The 21,961-nt window shown below is 41.2% G+C and overlaps 1 protein-coding gene across 5 annotated transcripts in view; it reads left to right on the top strand.

Moving 5' to 3' along the window:
- Positions 1 to 904: 904 nt before the first annotated feature.
- Positions 905 to 21,961, top strand: part of LOC116397856 (CUB and sushi domain-containing protein 3-like) — a 214,581-nt gene continuing 193,524 nt past the window's right edge. For all 5 annotated transcript variants that reach the window (XM_031873726.1, XM_031873725.1, XM_031873723.1 and 2 more), the window contains exons 1-2: positions 905 to 1,455; positions 16,280 to 16,502. In XM_031873726.1, the coding sequence (XP_031729586.1) occupies positions 1,278 to 1,455; positions 16,280 to 16,502 (401 nt within the window). In that variant the 5' untranslated portion in view covers positions 905 to 1,277. The remainder of the gene's footprint in view (positions 1,456 to 16,279; positions 16,503 to 21,961) is intronic.

The following is a 21,961-nucleotide window of genomic DNA, read 5'->3' as shown; positions in this document are numbered from 1 at the left end:
ATCGGGAGGCCTATAGCGTCTGTTAGGCTTCCTCTCAGACACAAGGAGAGGCTCAGGGTTCATTTATTAGGTTTCCTTATGAACTCGCCCTGCTGACTTCAAGCTAATAAATCTTACCAAATGATATGGATTTCCATGGAGGAGACAATTATTAAGTGGGTAATATTCAAACCAGAAGCCACGCACATAATTGATTTAAACCTCACCTGATATCCAAGCTCTCTCCAAAGCTGCTGCTCTCAGAACGTAGAGACTTTAGTTTGGATTAAATAAGAACCTAGCGACCATGTTGATGAAAAGGTAAGCAAAGCCATATACGCATTGGAATCGGCAGAAAACCCTGTTACAGACTGAATGGTGTTCATTCTATGTGCAATCACGGCCTCTCACCCCCCCCCCCCCCCCCCCCCCCCCCTTCTTCCTCTCCGTTTCAAAGTAGAGGTCGGTGACTCTTCCAAAGCTAGATGGCAGAAGAGCCCCACTGCAGCTGAGCCGCGCTTTGCGCCGTCATCATCCCGTCTTTGCATTGCAAATTGCCCGGTCCCCATCACTCCCGATAACAGCTCCGCTCGATCTCCAAAATTAAAATCAGAGTTATGGTGGGATTGCCTGTCTTCAGCTCGTGGGACGGGATGCTGCCTGTCTGAGAGTCACCTAACACCCCCCCCCTACCTCCCCCCTCTCTCACACACACATAAACCACATGCTGTCATTAACAGAGTTAATTTCTTCCTCGGGATTTACAGTCTTTCCATAAAGACGTGCCTCCTCCTCCCTTGGCCACCCACACCTCACTGTTCCCACTTCGTGATTTGTTAGCCACACATCAACCACATCATACGTACACAGGACGATCCCTCTCTCTCTCTCTCTCTCTCTCTTCCTCGCTACACCACCACCCCCTCCCCGCCACCTATTCTCCCTCACTCTGCGTGGTTCAAATGCCGATCGATAAAGGCAGCAGTCAAAGATAGGCTAGACTCTTCTCTGCCCTCAGCCGGTTAACAGGGATTAAAAAGGAAAGATGTTGAACAGCAGACGCAAGAGCGCACCACCAGAGATGCTCACACTTGATGCCCCTCTCAGCAGAGATGGTTGAGCCCTCGTCCAGGTTGCCGTGGTCCTCTTCAAAAATTCAGTCTTGCTCACTTCTCTCCCATCAGCTGACATAGCGGCGGGCGGCTCTGCCTGTTTCTCCTCTGACCAGGGAACGGGACTCTACTTCAACCAAACAGAAGGGAAACACAGGCTGTAGGTTACATGTGTTAGTTGTGAACATGAAGGGGATTTACAGAGACGGATACTACGACGGATCTATTGAACTACGGGACGTTTTCAACAGGAGATGCGTTAAATGTAGCCGAGGGGACTTTGTTCAAGCCAAAACGATGCGGATTAGGACGGGAATTGTTTTTTGGAATCTCATCTTTTCGCTGATGTTCACTTGTGTGAAAGGTACGAGCCACTGCAGCAAGCCTCTGTGTTTTCTGATGCGCTTGGTGTGCCAGTGTGTGTGTGTGTGTGTGAGTGTGTGTGTGCGTGTGTGTTTGTGTGCAGGCGTGCGTGCGAGAAATCAAAAGCTGGAACGTTACAGACGTGCGTAAAATAGGCTACCACGGTTTACTGGATAGAGTTTTTAAGGGACGCATTTCACCATTTTGGCGCTCAATGCAGGCTTTGACTGAGTCGCTCAATATATATTCTTGCGGTAACCTACGCGTCTTATAATAGCCTACGTGAGCTGCTTTGCTTAGTAGGCTAACTAGTGAAATGTTTAGGCGCAAGTGCATGCACTGCAGATTGCCTATAGGATGTAAAGGATAATCTTATTTGTTTAGGCTAGAGAGCCGTCCGCCTTTTTTCCTCTTTTCTGGGTCGAGTTTTCAAGTATTTATGTGGGATTTGCGTCAGACCAATGTCTCCCCAGAAACGTTACAGTTTCAAGGGGCCGAGGCAATTAGTAGTGTGGAACCAATTTGTCGTGTAGTGTTTATCGGACTTGCCAGTGCAGGCAGGTGTAAGGTGGCCTTGTTAGTATTCTAGTGGCTCTTTCTCGGGGTCTGCCTATTTAAATAATCGCTCTAGCTGGTGAGGTAACCGCAGATTCCATTTTATTTCTTATATGCATCAGCTACATTCATGCAGACCGATGACAGTTTCTTCGCTCCTGAAATGTCACTTTATACAGTTTTTAAAATGACTGAAATAAAATCTGTCAAAGCAATTGTTGCTTATTTGCCTCTCTGCAATCACCATATGCTCATCCATTATCCACTGACATTTTAAACAGCATTTAGAGGACATTTAATAAACAATTTGTTGCTCTCTTGCAATGCAAGTTACATGTGGATTATAAAACTGTGCATAAGTGTGTGTGTGTGTGTGTGTGTGTGTGTGTGTGTGTACCTGTGTGTGTGTTACTCTCTGTCTTTATGTATCTACAAGCTCTGTAATGTTACACTCGCTGTGTTAAATGATCATTTCCAACTATAATTAAAGCCAAAGGAAAAAAGGCAAATCCAATTCCACCCCTCAAAATTGTTTTCTTCTCGATGTGTTTGTGTGTACGAGCACATGTGTGTGTATTCAGTGACATTTTATATGTGAATGCATGGCAGTTTATCTGTTAAATGCATGTTTGGCTGTCTGAGTATGGGCACTCCACAGATATCAATTTACATGCAGATTGTTCACCCTGTGAGTAATTCTCGTGGCTGTCTATTGGGGGTGGATGAGATGTGCAGCATTCAGAGTAACAGGGCCCACCAAGAATGAGCCAAGTGGAGCCGAGCAGAGTCAGGCACAGTGCTGTTTCATCACCACCCACAATGGTGGTGATGGCAATGTCAAACCTCGAGGCCGCTGCCAATCCTCCTAGTTCTGTTACTTATTAGTGAGCCAGCCACCCATAGATTGTTGAGGAGGGGGAGGAAAAGGAGGAGGATGAGGAAGAGGCCTGGGTCTCCTCTTGGAAAGGAGCAGAGGAAATAGTGACACCAACCAAGGCGAGCAGGAGGAACCGTGGACCACCTGTAGTTCCCCTGTTCTGACAGGTGACACAATGTTTACAGAAGTTAGAGATCTGGCCTGTGACTCACTTCTGCTGCTAAGATAATGATGCTGTAAAAAAAAAGAAAGAAAAAAAAAAGCCTCTATCTAGCAAACTTTGTACAACACAGCTTTGCTAGAGGTGCTTTTTCATGTTAGATTATTTTTGGATCCATGTGCGTGGGTGGTGCGCAGTTCACAAAGTTATCTCAGTCACCTGTCTGATTCTTGGCACTCCATATTATAAAGTGGCATTTAGTGACATTTAGCAACTTAGTTTTGTAATTAATAAAAGTGCACAGTGATGTTTGACTAAAATAATGATATGTTCTCATTGCGGCAGTCCACCACCAAACATCTGAGGACATCCACTGCAACTGTGTCACCTAAACCTCCGGGAACTTAAAAAACTGCTTGACACAGACACAAATTTAGGAAGCAAAGTTGCAGGAACAGTTTTTTTTTTTTGTTGAAATAGAGCAAAAGACCTGGGTCTAATACAAATTGAATTCCTCAACACTGACACTGAGCACTTTACTCTATCTTCTCTTGGGCACAACAGCTGTGTTTGCCATTTTTTTCCCATGAAGATCCCACTCCATCCATCAACTGGACGGCAATCAGTCAAGTTCACAATAATGAAAGAGTCACAAAGCAGAGAGCGCCTCATTCTTATGATACATGCTTGTGTAAGCGGAGGATAATATCATGTGAGAGAGCAGAGACGATGTTATGGCCACAGCTTGATCTGCCCTTTAAATTGTTTATGGTCATTCGAATATTTCTCATTGAAACTGATGAATGCACGCTATACTTTATCTTTGTATCCATTTCAAATGGTACTTTGCAGATGGGAATTTATTCAAATATCCAGTTTCAGTCTTTATACAGGACAGTCCTAGCAGTGACCTGATAATGAAAAGCAGGAGGGGACATGATCGTCATGGGAAGTTGGAGGGACACCACAGGAGAGGACAAACAGATCACCCAGGCACTGGCCTGTTTCCCGCGCTGACATCAGCACGTCAAATGACAGCCGACGATTAATGACAGTGAACAGATCGTTAATAATTGTCCAGCTGTTGTGTCCCACCACTGTTTCTTGTGATTACACTGTATTGCTCCAAAAAACTTCTATAATTTGTTAAAATGTAGGCCTATTTGTGATTTTTTAAAAACTCTATTTAAGCCAGTCACTAATTGCTGGTAATCAGTAGGGTTCTGCACTGACAGTAATCTGGCCACTGAGCCCTTGATGAAGACTTTCTCTCAATGTGATTATGTAAATAGGCTGGAAAGGCTGCTAGGGCTAATCAGGATTACAATTTGTCTGTGTAATTATGCCCTATCTACAGGGACTTTGCGGCATTATCCCACTGCCCCTCAGGTTCTTGACCTCCACAACAGTAGAAGAAATTACCTGAGTTCAACTGGAACCAGTTTCTGTGAGCACATAGGCTGGCAAAACAAGCCTGTTCCACTACAGTCCTCGTTCCTGGAAAGATCTGCAGGCCAAGCTCAAACTAAAGACCCTTATCTCTTTAAATGATTTTAACTTAGAAGTGGAAGTGGTCAATGCATTTGCTTCAATTAATTAACAAACATGTGACCTTGTTGATGTGATGTATTTTGCTGCATCCATTGTTGCCGCTGTGATTTGATGTTGTTGTCCTGTTATGTGTTGGATGCTGCTATTTGACACTTTCTTGGCTAGGTTTCACTTATAAAAGAGGTTTTAATCTTAATGTGAGTGTTAATAGTTAAATAAAGGTTATATGTAACTGGAGGGAACAATATCCAATTTCCCAGGATACAGGAACCTGGAACAGTAACAGTTTGACTCCTCGGATTCCTGATGCCTCTTTTAGTGCTGACATCTCACTGGATAGCCCTAGTGGTGTACCAAAGTAACACTCAGTTCACCCACGGGCCTCTCGCCCGTGGCTTTAGGCCTGGGCCAGGCTCTGAGATGTTGCTGACAGGTTCCCGCGAAGGTCGGATATAGTTTGCTGGTTCTGATTAAGTCAGTTCTCCTCAGGTGTCAGTTTTAATATAAGCAGTACTCTTGAGGGAGAGAGATTGGCAATATCTTGTCTTCAGGAAGAAAAGTAGCTCACCGTTTGTTGAGATTAAGTGTAATAGGCTGAGGAGCGGCTGCTTCCAGAGTCAAGGCTACAGATTCAAGGTGGACTGTCTTCTGCACCTTAGGTGGAGCTTTCAAGGTGTCCACTGATAATACTGTATTCATGTATTCATGTATTTGGCCTTATCCATGCAGTGGTTCAAATCTAAAGAAAACTGTCAAGTGAGACATTTGCAAATACATTGTAGTTGAGATGTATTTATGCAACAGCACAAGTGTTAACTAATTAATTAGTAGGAGAGGAAATAAATGCAGCAAAGCATTCCTTTTAAGTGAGATTTAACTAATAAATCAATAACTACATGTAAAACCCCACATGTGTTCATTGAAGCCCAGTAATAGTTATACCTTTGGATATTTTTGTTCCATTAATGTATCCACAGTATACCATATTTCCAGCATTATTGACTGTATAACCTGTTGCTCATGTCATTTCATGAATCTTCCCCCTGCAGTGTCCACTGCTGCTCTTGGTTGTCTCTGTGGCAGTAGGCTGGATTTTTGACATGTGGCAGGAGAGCAGGCAGGGGCGAAGCATGGCCATGGAAACAAAGTGGGGTGATGTCAAGGTAATTGAGGAGGTAGACTGCTTAGCGGAGGCTGCTGTGATTCCACAGCATATTTCACACCAATTAAAATGGTAGGTGTGGATAGCTTAACAGATACATGTTCAGACTCTCAACTACATCACTTTGCTATCAGTGTTGAGGAGGAAGCACTGCGCATTCCATCTGGTTAGAAAGTAGACCCAGACGAGTAAGCCACATGCTCTTGGTTGCCTGTGAGAGGCTCTCAGATCAGCAGTGTCGGAAATTATTGATTTCTTCACATTGCTGTGAATTTAACAATTAACTTGGCCTCTTCTGTATGGAATAAGGTAATGTTAATGGGATCCCACATGCAGCGTATTTTCAACACGTGAAAAAAAACACATAGTAATCCATTGACTAGTTATTGACTCGATTTTTAGGTTCCATACTGTGTGAAATGGCCTTTAGCCCCGGCCTGTGGAGCTGCATTTATCAAAGCACTTATTCATCCATCTTTTTTCCATTTCAGTTTAAAACTAAGTCTAATTTTGGTCATACGAGCATTATCAAGGACAGATAGTGTCACTGGGACAAAGAAGCTGCCAGCCAATATTATTAAACTGCAGTGACAGTTTTAGACCTGCACTTCCAGTACAACCTGTGGAATCTAACAGCCTTGACAGTAGCAGTAATAGCGATAGATGGTAAAGTAATAGCTCCTTTATTGTGCCACCTACATGCAATTAGTGTAACAAATGCGGTGTTTTTTTATTTTTTGTTGTCTTTTTAATCCCAGATCTGTGTGTACTTGTACTGCAAAATGTATTTTTGTTATAAAACAAGTACATTTTCTATTGTATAGGACGAGTATAGCTCACACTTCTCCCTTGTGTGTCCTCTGTCTCCCCGTTCTCTTTGGAGGGGGAAGGACGAGGGTCTAATATACATTCATTTGTGAGGGGAAAATCAACGAAACAAGGGGATGATGCAGAGGATGATGCTTTTGGACTGTTGGTTGAATAAAATGAGACTGACAAGACTTTTGAAGAGATCATTCTGGGCTGTGCCAAATTATAAAATATTTTTCACAATTATTTGACTTTTTGTAGACAAAATTATCAATTTATTAGTAGAGAAAATGATTGGCAGAATAAGTAGTGCCATTACTACTAATAAACAATAATAATTTTCCATATCAGTTTTTGTAATTAATATAATTAGTATAATTGATTCACAAAACCTTTTGGTGTTTTACAGCCACAAACCAAATTTTAAGTATTTAATATACGCTGCAGGTTGGCGTAACAAAGTAATGTTCAATTCTTATCCATTAATTCATGTGATATAACAGGTTGTACAAATGTTTGATGGGAAACTCCAAAAACACATGCAAATGCATTTTGCCTGTGGGTGGTGAGATCCACATGTCTCCGTCTGCAAGTAAACTCCCGCCACCATTACTTTTCTTTCCCGGAGGTGGAGCATGGTGGCATGTAAAGATCTGGTGCAACAATTTTCTGGAGAATCTGCAGCCAGCTAAATGGTAATGAGACGGTTTGCAAGTTTGTGATTGAGTTTCAAGCGATTTCCATGTGGTGCTTTGAAAAACACGTTCTCACTATGTGAGCAGGCTGTTAAGTGGAAGAAGATGTTTTCTATTTGGAAAGTGAGCAGTTGAGTATTGTTTCAGCTTCTGTTTTTGTCTTTAGATAGAAATGGACAGATTCTTGTTCTGTGCCGCTTTTTCTTTCCCTTTTTCGGGGAAAGCGAAGTGTTGATGTTATTGTCTCTTTGGAAGATTGGATGCTAGAGAGACAGGCGTCCTATAATGCGTTGTTGGCGCCCAGTTTCCTGTTGTACAGCAGCTCTCTCAGTGGTAGCCTGGCATCAGGTGCAATATGGCTCAGTAGCACTTTGAGGAGGTATTGGTGTCTCGCCATAAAATACTGTATCTGCTGGGAAGTGGGTAAAGCACCAGCAGCATGCAGACGCTGGGAAACAGGTATTACACTTGGCTATTCACACGCACAACTTCTGTTATTTCCTTGTGCAACGGTGTGTGTTTGGTGTGTGTATTTGTTTTGTGCCAGCTGTGTCTCAGTGTGGCAGTGTATTTGATTTTACTATTTCTCACCTCAGTGGTTGGCAATTTAAAACCACCAAATGGAATATTTCAGAGCCCTTTTCCAAATTGCAGTGACACACTCATGAGGCAATAGTCATTCTCCAGAAAGCCCTTTTTCTGTTTCTGTTGTATGGAGCCCATTTCCCTTTCATCAAGCATGCAGACAAGAATAGTGAGGGGCTGCGATAATGCACATTCTATCAGTGTGAGTTGTGAGGGTGCAGCACAGCCATGCAGATAAAATCCTTCTCTCTGGGGACATCAATTTAAGATTTCTGTCCGCTAAGGTTGCTGCCTGAATCCTTGCAGTCATCATTGTTGTATTCCTGGTTGTGCTGATGAAAAATTATTTTCTCTCGCCTCCATATTTTATGTCTGTTGCTCGAAGTACAGGTCGTCTTAGATCTAAGAAAAAAAGTGCTTGGATTTCTAAAAACCAAATTACCGCCAAATATAACACCTAAGTGCTGCAGCAGCTCTGATTTGAAACGGGGCGGATCCTGAAGATTCATGATCTGAAGGGATGACAGCAGACAAGTAACAAAAGGTGTCATTTTTTACTGCCTTGCACATTTCCTCTGATCAATGGTTATGTTCAAAAACTCTTTAATTCTAATTTCCTCTTTCTGGACAGTATAAATCAATACTCAAGGGAGTGTCTTCGTATAACACTACTGTTTCTCTTTGTTGTGTTTTGTAAGAGGTGTGGATACTTTGCAGCAAATAAAGCCGGGATGTTTGTTGACCTTTGTTGTGCTTGGTAAGGGCTCTATCTTTCCAGTCGGTGCGCTGTAACCAGGCATCACTGATGGATATCTCTATATTGGCTGACTCACCTTTAAGGTCAGGTGCAAATCAATGCAGGTTGTTTTTTGTACTTTAACTTTGATTGCTAGGGGTGCAGCTGTTGCCTCCCCCTCTGTTTGTGATAGGCCATCATCATGAACAATGATGAAATGCCATCCGGAAGAAGAGGTGTCCTTGACTAAGCATGCACCGCAGTCAATCGCAAGGAAATGGAGTATCAAGCAGAGAGAACATAATGCATGCCAAAAATAAATCAAGAAGAGGAGCTTGAAAGCGCATAGCTCAGTAGGCTTGTGGATATTGGGCTCAGGATTTGTTTGAAGAAAGATACTGTGATGTATGAAGGGTGAAGGCAAAATGCTTTTTTTGCATACATCAACTGGTGGTCCAAGTGTGGTTCAAAGCAAGGCTCAGTTCTTTCTAAAACTCTGAAATTATGCATTTTAGTATTGTTTAGTTCATTCAGTTCATCATGCATTGATTTATTGAAATTGTTGTGTATGCATACACAGCATGAGTATTTGCATTGAGTCATACAGCTGACCCCTGCATCCTTATACTGTCACTATTATATTAGACATACTATTTATTTAGAGGTATCTATATGTTCCTTATTGTTTCCATTTCTCTTCTAGGGTACATTTCAGCAACACAATGCACAAGGTGTAAGGGCGTGTCATCTATATAACACTGTCTAGATTCTGGATTAGCTATTTAGCTGGCAGGCTTTGGTTCATAAGAAGTAGTAATAATACAGTAAATAATAACTATGTATATGTATGAATTATACCACTGTGCAGTAGGAAGCACTGACATGTTCAGCTTTTTAAATAAAAGGAAGTGTAATTGCCCTTGAAACAGAAACATCTCATGAATGTGTCCACCTCTACTCTACTTTCTTTGGGCTCGGTGCGTGACACGGGCTCACATTGGCTGCAATAACACCAGGGGTATGATTACAAAGTGATATATCGTGTCTAGTATGGCAGTAGCTCAGGTGGTAGAGCAAGTTGGCGATTAGTCATAGGGCGGCTCAATCCCGGGCCCTTCTTGTCCATTTGTTGAAGTGTCCTTGAGCAAGACAACCGACCCCAAATTGTTCCAGATGTATGTGTAAAAAATGTAAGTCACTTGGGTCGAAAGCATCTGCCAAATGACCCAATGTGACCTAATGGAACAATTTCACGTTGCAGTATCCTTTCTCCTGACACTGTAGACCTGGGTAGTCCATTTACAGTGTCCAATAGACCTCGCCTAATGTCCTTACATAGAGCCCTGCAGCTGATGTCCTCTCGCTGTTTTGCCTTTCTACACATTGCAATGTTTAGAAATGTTGCTCTTCAAAACGTCTTTCATTCACAATCTTAATGCCATACTGAGAAAAATATACATTGCTGTTCCATTAATGCATGAAGTTTACACTGACTGGTGCCAAAGGGGGACGCTACAACATTTATTTTATTGCCAGTACATTGAACGCCATTCATCAAGGCACAAACACTTTCATTTCAATATTACTCTGATTGCTCTAAGCCACAGGGTTTTGTAAGATAAGATAAACCTTATTGTCTCGTTGAAAAAATAGTTTTGGAGATGCCGGCTGCCACATAAACTCGGTACAATAGACAGTCGATAAAAGACAAACGCTGCACAATAGACGGCAGATAAATTCAATACAGTTTAAGGACAATATAGCAAATGGAACATAAATTTGCCAAACCACGCAAGTGCTGCAGTCTTTTCCTCAGAATTCAACAGTTTCACTGCCAGAGGGAAGAAAAGAGTTTGTCTACCAGTTACATCTGCCCTGTGAGATCCTGAAGCAATTACCTGAAGGGAGCGGGTCATACTGTGAATGTTTATTTTCCAAGCCAGTTTAATCATGCTCTGTTCAAAAATAGTCGATTGGGATGGGCAATCTTTCATACCCATCAGCAATCATCCATTACCCAATGGGCTGTTTGTCACTCATAATAATTTGGATGACAGTAAATGAGTCCTCCTCCACTCTCTCTACTGCACATAATCATTTCTCTTCATGCCCCAGCCACAAATCTACGTTAATGTTGGAGGACAACGTGTTGGCAGTTTACTTCTTTAGGGGGCACTTGTCCCTTCCGACACTTGCTCATGCACTGGAAAGCCAAAATGTTGTCTCTCATCAACCTTAAATAATGTATTTAGCCTGCAACAAATTATATTATCAATATATGACGCACAATTTATTTTGTTTTCAAAATCAATCTTATTCTCCTTCTACAGGGTGTACGGCACTGCGGTTCATTACCTGGCTCATTCTGCTCAAAACCTCTGTACCTCTGCAGCAAGGAAGAGATAATCACATGCAGTAGTCTTGTTTCACCCTTTGCATTAGCGAAAAGCTCTGCAAGGCCAACAACACATATAAGTATGCATGTAATCACACACAAACACGCACACATTCAATTCAAACTGACAAAGAGACAAATCCCCTCAGAAATCTCATCAGGGTGGGAGACAACTGCCTTTTTGCTGTCTGCGTTTTGCTCGGCAAGCATAACAATTGGGTACAAGCATCAAAGGTGTGGTGCGGTGAACATCTAGTATTTGTGTGCATATCAGAAAGGCCAGGGGTAAATGTAACTATTTGAGGAACAGCTGGGACTGTTCTTGAGCTGTCTGTCAGCCAGCCTGGCTGCCTGCTGAGGCCCGTCTTTTCTCCAGACTTGTGCATTATGATACTGATTCATATTTCTGAACCGCATTTTCCCCACTGTGCAATCACAGCATGTTGTTAATTTGGTTTCTCATCACAATTTACGGTCGGTGTTGCAGCATGGCGCTAACACACGGGGTTGGAGAAAACCCCGGGGAGTGCGTTTCACAATTGAAGCGATGATAGAGGTCGGAAGCAGGCAAGGGATGACTGTGGAATTCAAAGAAGACACACTGTACGTGTAAGTGGTAAAGGGATTTAATGCATGTGCGCTATCCTGCACAGTTAAGCACATCGTGTTGTTTTCCGTCAGTTTTTCTGTTGAAGATGAATGATTACAACAATCTTCTTTTTAAAGATGCAGTTCTTATGGAGATGACAGTGATTCACATATTTCAAGCTCATGTGATCCACAGCATTGAAGAGGGGGGGGGGGGGGGTTGTAATCCATAATGGATAGCTTATGGAAACAAAAGGAAAAACAAGGGGGGCAAAAGATGGGGGTGGGGGCAATTGGCTGAATAGGCATATAATAAGAAAGTTGAGTTAGATGAAGAGACGGTGATACTGAAGGATGAAAGGAATACATAGATCTTAGAAGGAGAAAGAGGGAAATGAATATCTCTGCAATGAGCATCTGTTCCGTCGTCTTCAGGGCATCAGAACAATCAGCCACACAAACACTGCTAAGCAGTTCACACAAACAGCATTACTCTGAACATAAGTTATCTAATGCTTGACAAACACTGAAATATTTCAGGGACTAATAGAGCTCTATGGGGGGCTATCCTTGCTGTTGTTCTAAAATCCTGGCTGACACATGAGAGTGGCCAAGAGAGGGACAGAGGAAGCTGTGGCATGCCTCCTTCACATTCTCCCCCCTAACGCCTGGACTCCCCCGGCTACTATGCCACGGTCCTGTTTAAAGATGTTTAGCTCTGCCTATAATACTATTCAACAGCATCTGATGATCAGCAATCCACTGGATCCACAGGTTCCTCAGTGACAGACCCCAGGCCGTCAGGGTGGGTACCACTACATCCCCCATCATTAGCGTCAACATCGGAGCTCCCAAAGAATGTGTTCTGAGTCCCTTTACACACTCTGTGACTGCCTCAGCCCCTCTTGCATTACAGAATACTTCAAACATTCTGATGAGGAAGCCATACTCGCCGCGCGGTGCACAGAGAGTCACCTCCTCCTCAATATCACCAAGACAAAGGAGCTCATCTTTGACACCCGCAATAAACTCACCGCCCCTTTTCGCCACACTTTCATCAATGGCCAGCCAGAGATGGTGGAGAGCTTTAAGTACATCTGCATCATCACGGACAAAGAAGTGACCACAAACTTACACCCTGCTTCTTCTGTACTGAAGCATCATTGAAGCCTGTCCTCCTGTAACTGTGCCAGCTGCTATTTCACCATGCTCACCCTCACCAATTGAAACAAGCTCCTGAAATACTTGGCCTCTCCACTCCCAATCTGCCAGCTCTTGTTGACACTGCCACCACTCGCAGACCACTGACCACACGTCCTCGGCCTCTCGCTCAGCTCAAGCTTCGCCCTCCTCCCCTCTGGCTGCAGATACAGGCGACCAATCTGCGAAAAGCTTTAGGAGCAGTTTTGTGCCATCAGTTATAACTGCTTCAAATGGCCTCGGCACACTTTAATAGACTTGGGTTGTTGTTGTTATGTTCCTGTTTTGTTTATACCTTTCTTTAAATACCATTTCTGTGTGCAGGCTATTACTAATTTCCTCTACAGGGGATAAAAAAGAATGAATCTGAAACAAGAGTGTGTGGCTGCTTCTGAGCCCCACACAAGGTTGAGGGGCTTCTCTCTGTGCTCCGTCGATATCCTCAGCCAGGGTTGCCCAAGGTTTAAGTTGTTCTGTGGTAACCTCTTCACAACTCAAGACTAGTTTATTTGACTTGCGCTCATGGTTATGCAGCAGTGATTCAAACTGCATGTCTCATATATTTTTTCCTTGGTTGTTTTGACAGTCTCACCCTAATACACATCAAATCAAGAAAAGTGTTGGTAGTAATCATTCTGTTGCAGCATTTGAAGGGTTATTCCAGCAGTTTAGTTTCACCATTTTCATAAAATACGGGGACTCAAAATCAAAGTGAAAGAGATCTCCTGACTTATAGTCTCCTGTCTGGATTAAGTTCTCAGAATGCATCTGAATAGCATCTTTCATTAGAACCTATCTGCCTCTTAAATGCACACCTACAGTCAGACTGTAAAGCCCGAACCGAGATAACCCTGACGACATTATGATTTTTTTTTCAGACCTTAGAAAGCTCCCTCCAGAGAGATAGAAGACGTTATACAACTGTTTCCTGCCGAGTAGCACTCCTTGTAAAAGTTCACAGAACACATCTTTGTTGCTGCCAGTGTTACTGATATTTAGTGCATTTGCATCATCCCATGGCCATGGCCGTGATATAAAATTTTGCCTTTGAAAAATGTTTTCATGATCACGTTCATAAAAATGGAAGAATTGACTTTCCAAGATAAACAATAGACTGAAGCTGTACATCAGTAATCAAATAGTGTGTTGTTGTGCATTTCTGTGCTCATAATGATTGGATCCTTCTGCTTCTACTGAAGTGAATTCAGTCTAAACTGCATATCTACAGGAGCAACTGCAGATGGGCTCTTTTTCAGTAATGGATATATTTTCGTCAAACTTTTTTTTCTTCAAGGCCATTTTTAATAGTCGGTGTGGGCGTTTGATCTTGTCTTCTAGTGCTCTTCATTAGCTCTGACTTCTCTTTTAATCTGTCTAACACATACACCCTGTCAAACTGCTTTTAGTTGGAAACACAAGCAAAAGCTGCCACAAAAACATGTTGGTGGCTCTTTTCGTTTTGTAAAAACAAAGGCAACGTGGGCTCTATTTCAGTTCATTAAAGTATGCGTGACAACTTATGATAAATGATCATTGAAAATAGAAACATGCGACAACACCCGTATGTACAACCACGAAGCAATAACTAATATCACAATAGCTGTTGGTCAAACTGCAATTACACATCCACGCTTTTACAGTCATACGGACAACTTTGTTCAATCAGTGACGAGGGCTTTCCTGGTAAATCCGATATTCCTGAGAGCACTTGAAGGCAGCAATCATGCACCATGTCACAGGTTGGATCATGTTGCCCCTGTAGGCAGTGCATGAATTCTGCAAATTTGATGATGATTACCCTGATGGCTGAATGGTAAGAATATTTGCAACTTAGACATGCAACAAACCATGGCAACATTTTCCCCCCACTGAATGTAGAGCAGCAGCTTATCACCAGGTGACACATAATAAAGCTTTACGGGCATGAGATATACCGTATCCATAACTGGATCTATAAGAAGGGCAGGCCACTAGATCACTGGATATAGGTCTCAGGGGCAGGTCAGTTATCTGGACAATAGGTGGAGATATACTGTACTGTCAGGGACTCTGGGTCAGGAACCCTGTGAGGATATTATCCTGAAGGTATTGCAAGATATAAAGATTGTGGAAAATGTTCCACAGAATTATCATATTTGTGATAACAGAGTTGTTTTTTTGTGAAATATAAACAGCTGGAAGGCTTTGTCCAAAACTAATGAAAGAGCTTGACAAGAGGGAAATGAATTGTCAGTTTGTCTCAGAGTTAAACATTTTGTTTGCTAACATCAGTTTATAAGAAGGCGTGCGTATCATCAGGAGAAATTACCGCTGTTTTTGTAGTTCGAAGCCATTTCACTCTGCATAGCTGCAGAGTGATCTTTGTGTTTTGCTTGTTTCCACATACTGCAGTGCGTATGTATGGCCAACACTATGCAAAACATCCTGTACCTACCTAAGTGTGAAAAGCTAATTACACTAGGAGTAAATTGTGTGTGGGGGGTAAACCATGCATCTTAATTAAGTTTGCATTTCATTAGACAATGCGCAAGATAACTTCATATAAAAAGTCCCTTCTGTTTTTGTTGTTTGAGTGTGACACTGTGTATGGGAGCGAATTCATACATTGTTTTTAAGTGTGGGAGGGCGTATGCTGGATGTGGAGATGTGAAAGAATAGCTGTGATTGTGTGAGCAACGGTGTATTGTAAAGGTCTGTGCGTGAGTGAGACAGATTAGGCTTGTATATGTGTTTGAGTTACAGTTACTTAGCTGTGGCCAATTTGCTCATTTACATTAACACCACAAAAGTTTCAGATTATTGCAGTTTGAGAATGATAGTATAATGCTTAACCCAATGTGTCAAGGGTATTGATTTTCAGCAAACCAGTGCAGCAAGGTGCGAAGATTTATGTCGTGTGGGCAGTGAAAGTGAGTGTTAAGGGCTAGTGGCACAAAATTGAAAGACCTTGCTTGTTGCTCGTCTCTGGCGGCTTGCTGACCCACTTGGGCAGTAATCAATAGCTTTTTGTTCTATATACCATTTCAAAAACATCACTGTAGCCCTCAGTTACGCATTTTCTTCCATAATGACAGCAGTATTTGTATTCTTTGTTCTTTAGAATAGAAACTAAAAAAGTAAATGGAAACACAAAACGTGGCTCTGCAGCTCGTTGCCAGATTTCCCTCTTAGCTTCTGCCAGCTGAGAACAATGTGGATTTTTACAAACAATTTGTTCTCAGTTGAAGAAATATTGCACCTGGACTTTACAGGGTGCACACAGTTGTTACACTAGAAATGTTACTTTGAATAGCATCTGTACAGGCTATTTAAAAGTTTTAGAGCAATTCTGTTTATTTATTGCTGCTTGGATGTGTGCACCAGGCAAAGTATAATTCATTTTCTGCAACGATCTCTACAATTTACTCATTTTCTTCCATGTATTGAAGAGCATTTTATTGTTTCTGTCTCCTCAATGGAGTCATACACGCTGTGCCTTTGATAATGACTGTGTGTTTTCCTTTCTTTCCAGGTTTTATCCATACTTGCGGAGGCACTTTAAAAGGGAGGAATGGGACGATAGAAAGCCCCGGGTTTCCGTATGGATATCCAAATGGAGCGAACTGTACCTGGGTGATTGTTGCCGAGGAGGGGAGCAGGATTCATATAGTTTTTCAATCTTTCGCTGTGGAGGAGGAATACGACTTTTTATCTTTGTATGACGGGCATCCACACCCGGCTAACTTCAGGACGAGGTAAGGAAGCGGCCCTGAAGCCATGCACCTTCAAGGCTGTGTTTGAAGGCTGGGGCGGGAAGTAAGAGTGGAGGGAGGCCTTTAATGGAAGGTTCATCTGTGATGTACACATGACAAAGACTGCTTACTCTTGTCATGCAAGTTGGCAGTGGACTGTACTGTGTCCACTCTTTTCTGACATGTATCAGATCTATTTCTCTGTGTGTGCGCAATATTTGATAATCTGGACAGTCATATAAATGGATTTTTTTCAGCAATAAAAGGGAGAAAAATATACATGATTCTGTTCAAACACAAAGTGCAGAACAAAAAAGTCCCAAACTGCTTCCTCCACGAAACGCACTTCAAATAGTCATGTGTTTCCATGGCAAAGATCAAACCGTGAGCTTTGGTAAGAATCCCAATGATTTATTTCTGAATAGCTTTGTTGGCTTCAGTTATGCATGGGTCAGCTCAGTAGCCACGGTCCTTTATTCGGAGGAGACAGATCTAGAGAAAACATGAAAATCAAACACAAAGATATCTCGTTTAGTTGCTGAGCAGACAAACAACTGTTTGCTTAGTTTGTTTTCACATTCAAGTGATGTGGGAAGATTATTTTATGTTTCTTTTTTATATTTTATCCCTCTCCTGAGTATCTGTCTCCAACAGAATCATTTGGCTCTCGCTGTGTTTGATTTTACGGGATGGTAAATTCTCACTATGCAGCTAAGTAGTGTTCGATAATTTCATTTAATAAAGAAAAATGTATACCCAGGGTGAGACGACTATAGGTAGTGCATGCATAGACAGAGAAATACAACACTGAAGGCTCAGTTTAGACAGACATTTTACAACAACTTAAACCATCACAATGAGATTGACTTGCCGAGTGAAAACAAATCCTTAATATTTGGTTGTTTGCCCATAAAAAAGAGGAAATATAATATGTCTGTTTCAGAAAGAATCTGAACTGCAGCATTTTTTCAGGATGTTCTATTTCCTACTTTTCCAAAATGACTCCTGCTTTAAAGAATCACTTTGTGTTTGGATTTCAAAGTAAAACGCCACAAAGGTTTCACATTTTTCTTGTCAAATCAAATTGCTCAAAATAAACCCACTCTTTATAGATAAGTGTGCCGTGTACTATTTGAAGATTATCTCTCGTCCGAGCAGATAGACACATAAACTTTTAAAACTGTCAAAAGCTTTTTTTTTTTAAAAGGACATCTTAGCGTCTGATTATTCACTTGTATTCAAAAGCATTCTCCAGCAGAAGTGAGTGTGGGGTCCAGCATTTCTCCGTAAAAAAACCTCTAAAAGACAGTGCCAAAATGATTTCCCTCGAGGTCACATGTGCATAGCAAAGAGTGGGAATGAAGGGGAATAATTCAAGAGCTGAATCATTGTTGATACTTTAGCAGCTGAATCACTTTAGATACTTAAAATATTATGTCGCATAATGCTGTTTTCAAGGTCAGGCTTATGAAAGGTTTGTCACCATGCTGGTTGACTTCACATCACTTAATGATCTCACATATATTACTCTTGCTGCACATTTTGTTTAAAAGCCTCGAAATATAATGCCTTGTGTCTAGGTCTCTGAGCAATTATAGAACAATTGCTGACATTGCTATGACTTTGTATCCATATTGTTCTCTCCAGGAGCGTGGTAAAGTATTGCCATACTTAGATTTCTCTTGTACTTCAAGTATCTTAAACTAAGCCAAACCAAAATATACAGCTTCACCACAACACATTGGCGCAAACCTGTGTGTAATAAACAGAGAGAATTTTAATGCCAGTAATTTGAGTTTAATGGCAGCAAAATGGCACAACAAGTTATGTGTTCAGCGATCACACATGCTGTTGACGTTGCTGCTTCATATGCTTAGATAAATTTATTGGCTGTCAAGTATAACTAGTGTTGTCACACTGCCAGGAGTTTTACTCCATTGCCAATAATAACTTTAAAATTAAATGACACTGTCAAACCTCCATGCGATTTCGATAAATCAGCTGTGAAACTGTATTTATACTGCAGGTGTTTCTAAACCACAATTAGTATCAGGTCTCAGTTCTTCTTCCACTACCGCCCCTCAGTCAAGATGTAGACATTCAGACTGTGAATTCCCTATTGTACACTGAAAGATGTATGCCAAATTTCCCAGTATTCATGAATGCAGCACAAGTCTTCCACACTCCAGCAAACGCGTAAAATCAAACTGTCATTAGAGTCGACAGACAGCCAGGCACCTGCAGGAAAGATGTGTGCAGAGGAAGCTTCGGTTTGACATGTGCTCGTAACTTTAGTAAGTGGCTTCTTTCACTTTATTCTGCAGTCTTCATTTACATAATTAAATCATGTCCTCACAGCAATGTTACTTGAAGGTAAAGTTTGCTCTAGTTACATAACGACTATGCTTATTTACATGTAAAACGCTGAGCGTTAAGTCTTCGTATAACGCTAAATGTCGGACACAAGTATTGAAAATATTGACCGGTGCCATGGATAATAACTTGACGGAAAGATCAGCATCATCGAATGTCAGTATGATTGCCATAACGTCACACGCTCAAACACGCGTTCATTGTGCGAAGCATCCCAAAAGCACATGTGTAACGTGAGCTAATGGGTATTTTGAATTCTGCCTAACTGCCATGACGTAGTGGGGTACCTAAATCGACCAAAGCCATAATCAATGTTTTGGTGCACCTGTGCTTTTCTTGGCTTGACAAACAAAAAAAGCAATGCTTTAATTTTTGTGTTTTTTGTGTTCTTATTATTTATATGTTGTGTGTATGGACGTGGCTATATAATAGGAACACCTTATAATATAGAACAAAACAACGCATATTTAACACTAAAAGCGGCTTCATGGATTGATATTCAACTTTATTTCCAGACCCATGAGTCCATATAAAAACAAATACAACAACACAAAATAAACAAGTACAATACGAGGACACCAAGACGCAGGTATAATCATTGCAGTTCAAAAGTCATTTTAGTCCATTGCAGGACAACTTTATTTGGGTTTCAGTACATTTAAGAATATTGCGTGCACGCACTATTTGTTGCCCTTTTTATACAACGGCTTGTGCATAACATCAGTACTTGAGTACAAGTGTGTTGTTGACACAAGTGTTTCAGATGATTTCTTGTCTTGTCCTTTTCATCATCAACCGTAAATTCATCCCAAAACTAGAGATAGTTTAATTTGTAATTTCTTCTGTCCAAGAAGAAGAGTTGATTGTCAAATATACAAACTACACCATATATACAATTTGCTCTGTGGTGGTAAAAATAAATAAATAAATGAGACTGCCTTATCCACAGACATTTTAATCTTGACAATGGCACACTGATTGTTTTTGAGGGTATCTAATATTAAATAATATTTCTTTAAGTCTCACGTCTTTGTTTTTCACCATAATTTGAGATATGACAATCAAGAACTTAATTCTAGTTTAACTTAGTTTTTGTTGTGTGCAGTGGTGGTGGTACTGCATATGAATGGGAGGTTTGTGAGTAGGGATGCACGATATGAGGAAAATATGTGATAAGGTTGAATACCGTGATAACAATATTACTTTGGATAGATAGGCAAAAGTGATTACACTTTAAAGTCTTTCTGCTGCTTTCAGTACAGGTTACTGCTGAAATACACCAAGTGGCTTGTTGAGTAAAAAAAAAGATTGTATTTCCAACATTCTTTTATTGAACAAATACTATAATTACATAAAGGCAAATACAGAAAGTGTTAACTGTTGAAGCACAGTGCTCTTAAACCCATGTTCCATCCCTCTGCGTTGTCCCCATGATGCCTGTGGTCAGGAATAAAACATGGTAGGGAAGTGTGCAATGTTGTAGAAGGGCTGTTGCAAAATCTGCAATACTGAAATATAATGACTTTGCTGTTATATCTATAAATTCTGATCCTGTTCTGAATTTTTTATTTAAAAAAAAATGCTATTTATGTTTGTATAAGAGTAGCTCACAGTTGTAATACAATCCTAAAGATAACTCTCCCAACCTGAAGACCACAGTGGTTCTCTGACACGCTTGCAAAGGGAGGGGTGAGCGCGGGGGTATTTAGTTTGTTGCAATCTGCAGCACACCAGTAGATGCCACTAAATCTCACACACTGTTCCTTTAAGAACACACTTAGTGAGGTGTGGCCTATTTTGGTGACAATATTGGAAAGTGTAAATTAAATTGTTTATTATTGATGTCATAGTTAAAGGTGATGTTGTATTTGACTACATATTGAGTGGTGTTTCTATTTTGGTCAATTCCAATTCCATACATGAGAGGGGTAGAATATTCTAAATGCCTCTCAACATATTGCAGTCCAGTAGAGCACCTTCACTTACCATGACTTAACTGCTGAAATATGTAGTGTAATTAATACCTGCTCTGACAAAGTCAACATCATGATAGTAGACTGTCTGGGAGGACAGTTGTATTGGATTACATTAGATGGCACCTAATAAAGTGGACACTGAGTGTAGGTTTGTTGTCGGAAAGCTTTTAAGAGCCATTGCTGATTAGCTGTGTCACATAGAGGGTTAACAATTTGCAAAACAAGGAACCAGAGATAATATTTTGATGAGACTTTTTTAATTCACATGGAACTAATCCTGCCATTCAGAGAGGAGGAGGAAAAGCACAAATAATTCTTGCAACGAGACAAAAGCCGATGGCTCAAATTGTGATGGGTTTTTGCTTATCCGGCCCAAACCTCTAAATAGCAACGTCGTTCTTTGTGTTTTAGTCACACTTTTGTTTTTTTCCAAATGGTGGATTTCCTCACAATGTGGGACTATGTTGTGAGGAGCCAGAAAATGTTAATTCCATGACGCAGTCTTTGCTGTGCCTCTGGGGCCCAAAATGTACGCGAGTAGAACGCCTGGTCGTACACAATTAACTCACTGCAAAACAAAAATCACTCGGAAGAAGAAAAAAAACAACAAAAAAAAACAAGCTTCCTTACCTTGTGTTTTCAAATCTTTTGTATAACTTTGTCAAGAAAGATGCAGCACAAACTTTCCCAATCTGTTTTCCAGCAACTTGTTCTGAAAGATGCACATTTCCATATGGCAACCCAGTTTTTCTTCCCGTTTTTCCCGTCCCTGCTTTGAATGTACGTTGATGTGTTGTTGGCTCTGGTGTATCCTCAGCTTGAATAAGTAAGAAGGTGAACACAATGACAGGCAGCCCTTTATGCTTTTCTTTTCCCCTTCCAGGGTAATTATGAATAAAAGTCTTGATAGAGATTAAAGACGGCTTTTTAATTTATTAATGCTTTTAATTAATTAAGGCATTCAGAAGGGAACACGACAAAAGCGACAATGAATTTTTAACATGAAAAAGAATCGACATCATCGTGATGGACCTGATTAGTGTGTCTCCCCATTGATCTATGCATTCTCTTTGCTCTGTGAAGTTTTTTTCCCCTCTCACTCGGTGCTGCACT

Source organism: Anarrhichthys ocellatus, unplaced genomic scaffold, assembly GCF_004355925.1.
Source record: "Anarrhichthys ocellatus isolate YVR2014 unplaced genomic scaffold, GSC_Weel_1.0 scaffold74, whole genome shotgun sequence".
NCBI classification, from domain to species: domain Eukaryota; kingdom Metazoa; phylum Chordata; class Actinopteri; order Perciformes; family Anarhichadidae; genus Anarrhichthys; species Anarrhichthys ocellatus.
This window is presented reverse-complemented; position numbering and strand designations above follow the sequence as displayed.